The sequence below is a fragment of the Fulmarus glacialis genome, unplaced genomic scaffold, assembly GCF_000690835.1.
Source record: "Fulmarus glacialis isolate BGI_N327 unplaced genomic scaffold, ASM69083v1 scaffold16988, whole genome shotgun sequence".
In the NCBI taxonomy this organism is placed as follows: Eukaryota; Metazoa; Chordata; class Aves; order Procellariiformes; family Procellariidae; genus Fulmarus; species Fulmarus glacialis.
This window is the reverse complement of record NW_009229119.1, coordinates 48779-59739: the sequence shown is the minus strand read 5'-3', so window position 1 is coordinate 59739 and position 10961 is coordinate 48779. Positions and strand designations below refer to the sequence as shown.

Genomic DNA, 10961 nt, shown 5'->3' with positions numbered 1-10961 from the left:
TTTCCCTCACTCCTGCAGCCTTACCTGTTTCCATATCTGGAATTTGGTTCACCCACCACCTGAACCCAGGCTCACCCATTGTTCAGCCTCCATCCAGCCTTGCTTGCATCCAAGATTTCCAGCTGGCTGCTCTCGTATGGTCTTAAGCTGTGACAGAAACTGATCCTGTCTCCACTTTGACTGTCACAGCTTCTTGTGTTGTGTTACTGCCAGGATACTTTCCTTGTGAAGTAAGTATCTGTTTATGGTCTTTCCCTTTCTGTGTAGAGACTGAACGCCATTCTTCCCTTTTGAAGCGCTCCACACCATTGCACCTGTCCAGATATCCTCGTACTAACCTCATTTTTTTTGTAAGCCACTTTTCACTGGGAACACCATCTGACCATTTCATCAACTGCTGTCTCTGCAACTGTTCACATGTCGTATCTTGTGTGTGTAGTAGTGTCACAGCTGAAGTGTAGCAGGATCTCTCTTTGTTTCAGAAAATTCAGAGAAATCCAGCTCGAAGAGCTTCCTTCTTCAGTGAATATACCGTATATTGCTTCAGTTGCACAGGAAGTACTGCGAATTTTTGCTTAGTAGCTTGTCCACTTTGAAAAATGCCATCTTCTTGCAGTGTGCTTTTTGTACCTACTAAATGATGGTAGGCACTGGATTTTTGTGTCAAAATCAGGCTGGCTTTTTTAAGTGTCCTTGTATGTAGCAAGTGTTCATATAGCTGTGTAAAGAAAATTCCATACACACGTGCATGTATGTTAAAATGGTGTTTCTAGCAACTTCACTGGTAGTGTAATTTCAGAAGTTGGATCTGTGCTTAAGAACTAACATGTTTCAGTATACTGTAACATTATTTAGACTTATTTTAATACAACACGTAATGTTATGGAAAAAACTTGCCTCTTGCAGCTGTTACACTTGCAAACAAATGCTTCTGCACTGAAGCTTGTTTTCTTTAAGAAGCTGATAAAAGCTCAGTTGAAATACAGGAGAAATCCTTGGCCTTTCTGAGCTACATGTGCTTACAGGATTAGCTACTATGAGCTGCATTTCTATTTGCCTGTTGTACAAGTAGTACTCTCTGTGTATTACCCAGCCCTACAGCACTGAATCCCAAGTTTTTTCCAGGTGACTCATTTCTGGCTCTGTTTCTGCTGTTTAATTACCTTCTGTTTGCTAATGCTGTTTCATGTCTCTGGTTTGTAAGTTTTCCTGGGGCAGGGCTCTTTTTCTGATAAGCAAGCAGTGCTAGATTTGTATGGTTGCTAGCAATATGTGTTCACTGTGCTGCAAGATGCAAAGTATGACTGTATCAAACCACACAACTTGAAATTTCTTGGAACATAACCTTTGTATCCAATTCAGGCAATGAATATGCCTGCAGAATAGGAAGTGAACTCTGGCATCTGAGGAGCAGCTATTCAATGATATTTTGGGGGCTTTTTAAGTCTCTTTTCTATTCCGGGTGTATGCTTGCGGGTATAAATGCAAGTGTCACTTACCCCTTCCCAGTGAAAGCACACACACACAAAACATGCAGTTTTCATTACTTAACTACACTACTTAAACAAGACAGATGTTTTTTTCTTTGGTTTTGCTAATTGCACAGGAAGAATGCTCAGAAAATACTTAACACAGTAATCGAATCAGAGGAAAAATGAAAGGAGTCACCTGTTGCCATGTATGTTTTAGCTATCTGTTTAGGATATGTTTCAAGCTGGGTTTGTTTTTTCTTTTTAGCAACCGCCCATTCTCACGTCACAAGAATGCATGTGTGCGTGCATGTGTGTGTGTGTGGAGAGGATGTTGAAGATATGTTAAGCCGTTTGTTCAAACTGTCTTTGCAGCAGCATCAAAAAAATTTGAAAGGCAATGCCAACTTTTAAAAGAAAAAAATGTCAAAAGCAACAGAAAGCAAAAATGCCACACTTAGATTTTTGAGGGATGTTTAATTAATACTCATTAGGGATTCTTACTTTCAAAAACCCTCTAAGGAAAAAGGTCATTAATATAAGAGATGTAAATAATTTTACTGAACGTTAATGAAAAAAAAACTTTCTGTAGTGTGTTAAAGCTTAGTTAATGGAGTTGTAAAGAAAAAATGCTAACTTGGAATTACTGAATATTGACCTGTTAATGACAGCTTGTTATTAATATTTGTTATCTTCTGGCCATGCTGGGGATGGTGTTTGATGGTATTGGAAGACATGGTTTGCGTAAAAGAGGAGTTTTACGGTATTCTTTAAGGAGACCTTAGTGCTAGAGGCTATCCAAGAGGGATCAGGCCTGTCGTGACAGAAGACCGTATGGATATTGTCGTGAGTTGGTCCTTTGTGAATTCTTTTCTGAGTGTTTTTGACAGTAGAAGGTTTGATATGTAGTGCTTCAAGTATGTTACTAGGATTTTGCTTCTGAAGCTACAGATTTCCTTTTTTTTTTTTTCTCCTTTATGGCATCTGGATTTAGTTACTGGATACTGCCTCACTAGTGCAAAGGAGGAAGTACAGGATTTGGAATAATGCAAATGTACTGCTGTAGGAAAATCAAAACATACACGAATTACTGTTTTAATCTTGTCTGCTGAGTGTACACATTGTTTTGTAGACCCGATGATTTATAGCTTTGCTGATATATGGGGGTTTGTGTTTTGATTTACATCTTACAAGCTTAGTTTAAAAAAAAAACAACTACAAACTGGTCTAGCAGAGTTGCAATAGAAACATGGAAGAATCCAGACAGACAGAAGCTTTTTCACTGTAGCCTATAGTTGAACAACTCCTGAACAATCTATAAATTTTGTTTAAAAATATATATTCCTCTAGGTTGACCAGTATTTTATATTGTTTGTGTTAGTTTTATTGTTGCACACTTGCATACGTTTGTTCTTGGTGCCATTCTTTCCCAGCACTTCTGAGCTCTGTGATAACTAATTATGCCTTCTGTAGCAAACAAATGACTTGAAGTTATTAATATCAATCTTAAAATAATTTTTTTGTGTGTGTGTCTTTTTCAACAAAAATAGATAATATACCTGAGAGAATCCCCAGAAGATGTGTACAGGCTTATATTGGCTGGAAGCATTTCGTATCTTCCTTTCAGGTAAATAACAAGTTGTTAGAACTTTCTGTACTTTGAAATTTTGAAGAAGAATGTAGCATTTATCAGTACTAATTTGTTTCTGTTTTTTTGCGGAAGTTTTAACACGTGACAGGGTTCACTGCCTGAGCTTTAAGTGCAGATTGGTGAACAGGGGTGTTAGCAGCTGGTACTGAAGTGTTCTGACAGAAGGTGAAGGAGCCACGCTGCTTTGTATGCACTCTTGTTGAGCTTTTTGATCTGCATTGCTTCTCACGTGGCAGTCTGGTTTTGTGCCAGTAGTTGATAGTTAAATGTATCAAAATATCTGTCATTCATCACAAATGGCTTGTAATACTTCTCGCGCTCCATTTTTCCCACTTGTTGAATGTATGCAGCAACCTGCAAATACTGTTTTGTGCATAAAGAATGCTAGCTAACCTCATATGATTTAGTGTAACTTTAAGGTATTTCTTTTTACCAGTGAGGAAGTGTGTAAAACCATTGGTTCATGGTTGCTTGACCCTGAGGGAATGTAATCCTAGCTGTTTCAGACCTCAGACTTCTCTTTGTGGTATATGCTGTGCTGCTTAATGTAGCAAATAAAGTCGATTCATCATGCAGAGGAACAACTTCTTAATTTCTTCCAAGCAAGAGTTTCTAAAAGTTGGACTAAACTAATGTTCCATTGGCTGCTACAATATGCAGAAAAGAATGGCCAAAAAACTTTTTAGGAGGCAAGTTTACTGTCCAAATATATTGTTATGGGGTGATTAATTCAGTCCTTGCTTGTGTTTTCTAGCTTTTTTGCCAAGAGATGGGCTTTTGATGATTTGAATTTCTATTACTAGAGGTGTGATAGCACCTCTTTTTATTTGCATACTTCCATCATCCCATTTCTCACTTTTAAATTCCATTTTTTTATTCCCAGAAGAACAAAAATTGTCCTTAGGAAGACTGTAAGGTTTGTTTCTAAATATCATAAAGGTGTATGTAGGTGATGGAGATAGTAGCTTTTCACTCAGGTAATATACCCTGCCCAAATTCCCAGACCATCACTTCAACAGCACTACTGAAAGAAATGCAAAGATGTGTTACATGATAAGACTTACTGAGAGCTGACTTCTGAAGACATGTCCGGCCTCTGGGGTAAAGAATACAGTCTGCTGAAGTCTCTGAAAACTTTACCATTTTCTTGAGTTTACTAGTGCAACTAAACCTGGTGCAAATAGAGGAATTCAGATTACATTAATGATTAACTGAGATGTTGGTCTGGGCTCTGTTCCTTTAAGATCTTCGTCTCTGCAAAAAACAGTACCTTCCCATGGAATAATAAAGAGTCAGTCAGGTAGTTGCTACTTAGGGTCATTAGCAACACAAAAACTTTTGTTAGGAGGCTGCAGAGAATTTCTTTTTTCACTTATAGAATCACAGAATCCCAGTAAAGTTGGAAGGGACCTCTGGAGGTCATCTGGTCCAACATCCCTGCTCAAGCAGGACCACCTAGAGCCGGTTGCCCAGGACCACATCCAGATGGCTTTTGAATGTCTCCACATATGGAGACTCCACAGCCTCTCAGGGCAACCTGTTCAGTCACACTCAGAGTGAAAAAATGGTTCCTGATGTTCAGAGGGAACCTCCTGTGTTTCAGTTTGTGCCCACTGCCTCTTGTGCTGTCACTGAGCACCACTGAAAAGAGCCTGCCTCTGTCTTCTTTGCACCTTCCCTTCAGGTATTTAAACACATTGATAAGGTCCCCCCTGACCTTTCTCTTCTCCAGGCTGAACAGTCCCAGCTCTCTCAGCCTTTCCTTCTATATGAGATGCTCCAGTCCCTTAATCATCTTTGTAGCCCTTTGCTGGACTCTCTCCAGTATGTCCATATCTCTCTTGCACTGAGGAGCCCAGAACTGGGCACAGTACTCCAGGTGTGGCCTCACTAGTGCTGAGGAGAGAGGAAGGATCACTGCCCTCGACCTGCTGGCAATACTTTGTCTAATGCAGTCCAGGATACCATTAGCCTTCTTTGTCACAGGGCACATTGCTGAATCATGTTCAACTTGGTGTCCACCAGGACCCCCAGGTCCTTTTCAGCAAAGCTGTTTTCCAGCTGGGCAGCCCTTAGCCTGTACTGGTGCCTGGGGTTGTTCCTCCCCAGGTGCAGGACTTATATTCTCCTTGTTGAACTTCATGAGGCTTCTGTCAGCCCATTTCTCCAGCTTGTCAAGGTTCCTCTGGATGGCAGCACGACCCTCTGGCATATCAGCCACTGTTCCCAGTTTTGTGTCATCAGCAAACTTGCTGAGGGAACTCTCTCTGCCTCTTCATCCAGATCATTAATGAAGATGTTGAACAGGATCAAACGCAGTATTGATCCCTGAAGTACACCACTAGTCCTGGCCTCCAACTAGACTTTGTGCCACTGACCACCACCCTTTGGGCCCAGGCACTCAGCTCTCTGTCAATCCACCTGTCTGCTCGACCAGCCCACACATCACTAGCTTGTCTATGAGTATCTTATGGAGGTAATGTCAAAGGCCTTACAGAAGTCCGGGTAAATACCCACTGCTCTCCCCTCATCTACCAGGCCAATCATTTCGTTGTAGAAGTTTATCAAATCGCTCAAGCATGATTTTGCCTTGGTGAATCCATGCTGACTACTCCTTGTGATTTTCTTGTCCGTAATATGCCTGGAAATGGTTTCCAGGATTAGCTGCTCCTTCACCTCTCTGGGGATTGAGATGACGCTGACTGACCTGTAGTTCCCTGGGGATTTGTCTTGCCCTTCTTGAAGTTGAGGGTGACATTTGCTTTCTTCCAGTCTTCAGGCATTTCTCCCAGTTGCCATAGTCAATCAGAGATTATTGAGAGTGGCCTTGCAGTGACATCAGCCAGCTCCCTCAGCACTCATGGGTGCATCCCATCAGGGCTCATGAACCTGGGAATGTCCCGTTTGCAGAACTATTCCCTGACCTGATCCTCTTCCACCAAGAGTACATCTTCCTTAGTCCAGCCTTTCCCCCTGGTTTCTGGGACCTGGGATTCCTGAAAGGTGGTTTTGCTAGTAAAGACTGAAGCAAAGAAGACATTCAGTACCTCAGCCTTTTCCGTGTCCTGTGTAACCAGGTCCCCTGTCTCATTGAGCAATGGGCCCACATCTTCCCTAGTATTCCTTCTGTCACCTATGTACTTATATAGAAGCCCTTCATATTCTCTTTGACATCCCTGGCCGGATTCAATTCCATTTGGGGTTTAACTTGCCTAACTTCATCCCTGGGTGCTCGGACAATGTCTCTATATTCCTCCCAGTTTACCTGTCCTTGCTTCCACCCCCTGTATGCTTCCTTTTGTGTTTGAGTTTGGCCAGGAGTTCCTTGTTCATCCATGCAGGCCTCCTGGCATTTTGCCTGCTTCATATTCATTGGGATGAACTGCTCTTAAGCTTGAAGGGGGTGATCCTTGAATATTAACCAGCTTTCTTGGGCCCCTCTTCCCTCCAGGGCCTTATCTCATGAGACTCTTCCAAGTAGATCTTTGAAGAGGCCAAAGTCTGCTCTCCTGAAGTCCAGGGTTGTCAGCTTGCTTTTCACCCTCCTCCCTGCCTTCAGGATCCTGAACTCCACCCTCTCATAGTCACTGCATCCAAGGCTTCCTTTGACTTTCACATCCCCGGTGAACACCTCCTTGCTGGTGAGTACGAGGTCCAGCAGAGCAGTGTTCCTCATTGGCTTCCATCTCACTCAGAGGAGGAAGTTGTCACCAGTTCATTGCAGGAACCTCCTGGATTGCTTATGTCCTGCTGTGTTGTCCCTCCAACAGATACCGGAATGGTTGAAGTTCCCCATGAGGACCAGGGCCTGCAAATGTGAGGCTGCTCCTATCTGTCTGTAGAGGGTCTGATCCACTTGTTCTTCCTGGTCAGGTGGCCCAACAGACACCCACTATAATGTCACCTTTACCTGTCCTCTCTTTTACCTGAATGGGGTTCTGTTACTTTCTTCTCCTGCTGATTTTTTTTCCCCACCTTTCACACTGATTCATTAGGGAGGAAAAGGATACAAACAAATTGTAGAGGCAGCCATCCAGGTTCTTCAGAAGTTCTTCCTCCTCTCAGTTGAAATTTGAACATAATGTATTTTTTACTTTTTTGAAACATTAATGATTCTCTGCTGATGAGGGCTGCATGGTCTCAAAAGAAGGTATTCTGCCAAGACATAATATTCTTTGATGTAGATTCAGTTTAAATTTATTTTTTGACTTAACTACAGTATTCCTGTAGAATGGTTACTCTGCAGTGCTTATGGCATCTAATAATGGTCACGTACTAAGAACATGGCATTCTTGGATCAACAGAATTTAAAAAATTGTAGTTGAAAGAAGAGGTTTTAATGAAAACCAATTTTTCCTCATGTTTAAGCATAAACTATTTTATGCATCTTAAGGAAAGTCTTTTAATATAGCTACACACACAAATGTGTGTCTTGACAGTTTTAGTAAGAAGATGCTGTTCACGTATACATAGAATGCATGTGTGCAGCATCTTTTTTTCTTTTAAATTGAGTTTGAAGAAAAAACTTGCAGTGTATTAAAATCTGACTTTTTTAAAGTGTACTTCAGAAGAAATTGTTCTGAGAGTGTATGTTAGAATATGATACTAATTTAGGCATTAGCTTTTGCCACAAGGAGTTTGTGTTGTCTGTTCTTTGTTGACATGAACACTGAAACATGCCAGTTTCAATGTTCCATGTCAGAAGTTGAACGTCAGCTTTACCAAAAATATAACTAGTGTAATCTTACTCTTCGATCATCTGTTAACATACTTATTTTACGTTTTGTTATTATTGTAAGATGCAAGGTGAGGGAAATTAAGTAATCATTTGACATAATTATTTCACTATAATAGTAATTATCTTGAAGCAATTTTTAAAGGTGTTTAAGAGAAATATCCTCAATTGCTTTCACTTGGATTAAAATGGGGCAATTTTACCATTTTGGTCATCATATCTTATAGGGATGCTTCCTTTGGTACTTGCAGTTTTCATCTGACATTACTGGACTGTTTTCATGCAATAAACAAGGTCAGTAAAACAGTATTTTTCATATTGCAAAAGGTCAGCTAAATATTGCCCAGCAGAAAAAGGCGGCTTAGGAAGCTAGGATCCAATTAGAGCTGTTGCAGTAGCAGATTTTCTGATTGTTGCCTATCTTATTATGTATTATGCATTGTAGCAAAACTTCTAGATACAGCATCCATAGAAGTCGACTGACACCTTATGTAATCAACTAGTGAAGATTTAGAAGTGGGAATTTTGAGTTTTATTTATGTAATCTTTCAGGACAGTCATTCACACCTCTAATCTCTAAGAGTTGTGTGATAGGTTTATTATGTGCCCCCCCTGGTGTTACATTTTAGGCTGAATATAGCCTTTGAAAGTGGTTTTGAATTGGTTAGTGATACTTTTAGGCATTTGCAGCATGTGCTGATGACTTCAGGTTTTGCTTTTGTAATACAAATAGAACAAATGTTAGGAGGCAGGTGCTTTTTTTTTTTTTAACTACAAATTAACATAACTAGCAGTTTGTAGCAACACCGTGGTGAAGTAACGTGGCGTTGAAGGACAGGCGAATTTATAGGCATTCTTTTTAGTCTGTATGAGTAGTGAAATGGGGAATTCTGCAACTCTCCACCCTACTGCTGTCTTTTGTATTATGGGTGTCTCTGCCAAATACTGGTGTTTTTACTGATGAAGCCAGCTTCTTGCAGATTTGTGATTTTCAGCTTTTTTGGATGTTTTGGCATAGGCTGCTTGTGTGCCAAGAATGGTGAATTGCTATTCTTAGTACTGGTGAACAGCAGGGAAAACTACAGGAGATTATGCAATGAAAGAGGGAGATTAGAATATAGTGTTTTAAATATCTGGAGATATGGGATTATCCGTGTTTGTGCTTCTTGACTTAACAAGTGGGTAAACTGCCAGTTACCCAAATGTTTACAATTTTTTTACAGTATTAAATATAACAGTTGTGGATAATGTCGGGACCACACTAGTGTCTGCTTAGGACTGTGTGTCTGCAAACAATTTAAAATCAATGAAGATATTAGCATCATAATAAGAGCGAATAGCATTCATGCACAAAAATATTTGCAGTCCTTGAATGGAGACTTCAGAATGTACTCATGATTTCAATAGATAATTTTTGCCAGTTATTTTTCTCTTTTTTACTTTGTATTCCTAGCAGTAATAAAAAGACTGAATGCTTCTGTAGTCTGGAACTTTGTAGTGTTTCAATGAAAATAGAAAAGGGTGGATTTGCTTGTCTAACTTCACTTATATTAAAATTTACAAATCTGTTTTGAACCAAGACTCAGTTGATCTGTATTTTTTCAAATATACGAAGAAATCTCTCCGAAAGAGTAGAACAGGTATTAAGGGGCTTTCAGTAACCTAAAAGAGTGATAAACTGTCCTCATTGAAAAGACATTGTCTTTGTTAAAAGCTGTGTTCTGAATTTTAGGCTTTGCAATATGGTTTCCTGGATTTCAATACATTTGATGTAAATGAATATGAGCATTATGAAGTAAGTATTCCGTATCAATCTTCTGATTTGTTTGCTGTTACTAATGCTAAGGTGATTGTTTATAATATGTGCTATTTTTTTTGTAGTATTAGGTTCCATTTCTGTTTTGTCTCTTTAAACTTTGATTGTTAAATAAAGGTGTGTGGTCAGAGAGAGAATATTAAAATTCAGATTTAAGCATAGTCAGCCTCAAACATGAGGGGGGAAGCAGAAACCAAGACGGAAATAAATACTTTTTCCCACTATTATTAAAGCCCTGGAAGGTGATAGGGGAGTGGGAGTTTGACCACCTTTTAGAGGTCCTTGAGCAGTCTTGATGAGAAACTCAAGGGCATACAAGTCCAAATCTAACTGAATTCTGGAGAGCAATTGGAGTATGTATCTGTGAACACATGGCAAAGGTATAATAACGTTCTTTGAGGTAAAGAAGGAAACAGGGCTGGGAAACTCCAAGCCTATAAAATTCACTTTGGGGCACGGGAAACAAATGTGACAATGAAGGACTACAGCTCTTGACTATATGCAGTCTCAGAAATGCAAAGCTGCCAGTTATCTGTAAAAAGAAAATTAAGTGTTCTTAGAATCTAAAAAATCATGATTTAAATTGTGAACAGAGATAAGGCCAAGGTCATAATTTAGAAACCTATAAAAATTGAAAATGGGAAGTTGGCCTTCATCTGAAGGGCATCAGTTGTGTTGTTCTAAAACTCTAATTTATAAAGAGGAGAACATAGGCAAGAAAAGTGAGGTTGAGAGCATCTGGCATCTTCCCGATGGAACAGAAAGCAGGCGACTAACATAACTTCCTTTGGCAAAAATTGTACATCACTTCTCTCTAGCATGTATTTTGAAACAATAAGGAAAAGCCTGAAAATACAGGGATAATGATAAACCAAGCATTTTCTCTTGACAGAGAGCAGAAAATGGAGATTTTAACTGGATAATACCAAACAAATTCATTGCCTTCAGTGGACCTCATTCAAGAAGTAAAATTGAAAATGGTATGCTTAAAAAAGGAGGTGGGGGACACAAGCCCACTGCTTTCTTAGTTGATTGTTATCAGTAAGAACAAGCTTTAAAAATTGTTCCTCAAACAGTGTGTTTTTTCCTTGGCTCTTTTTCTTTTATAAGAACCCTGGCAGTAAAATTTTAATGCTTGGTTTAACCAAGGTGATTATGTTAAAATTCCATTTTCGGTTAGTCTATTTCTTTATGTTGAACATGAGTTCTATTTTGAAAGTGTTTTCATCACTTGTTTTTGAGTCTTTGTTTATTTCTGCAGTTTGAGCCTTACTCTCTTCCTTCCTTTTT

At 39.6% G+C, this 10961-nt stretch overlaps 1 protein-coding gene across 1 annotated transcript in view; it reads left to right on the top strand.

The window, feature by feature from the left end:
• Positions 1-10961, top strand: part of CDC14B (cell division cycle 14B) — a gene marked incomplete at its 5' end in the record, with an annotated part of 37533 nt that overhangs the window by 10965 nt on the left and 15607 nt on the right. Inside the window, 4 exons of the mRNA XM_009583750.1 lie at positions 3020-3096; positions 8083-8149; positions 9588-9650; positions 10564-10651. Of these exons, the coding sequence (XP_009582045.1) occupies positions 3020-3096; positions 8083-8149; positions 9588-9650; positions 10564-10651 (295 nt within the window). The remainder of the gene's footprint in view (positions 1-3019; positions 3097-8082; positions 8150-9587; positions 9651-10563; positions 10652-10961) is intronic.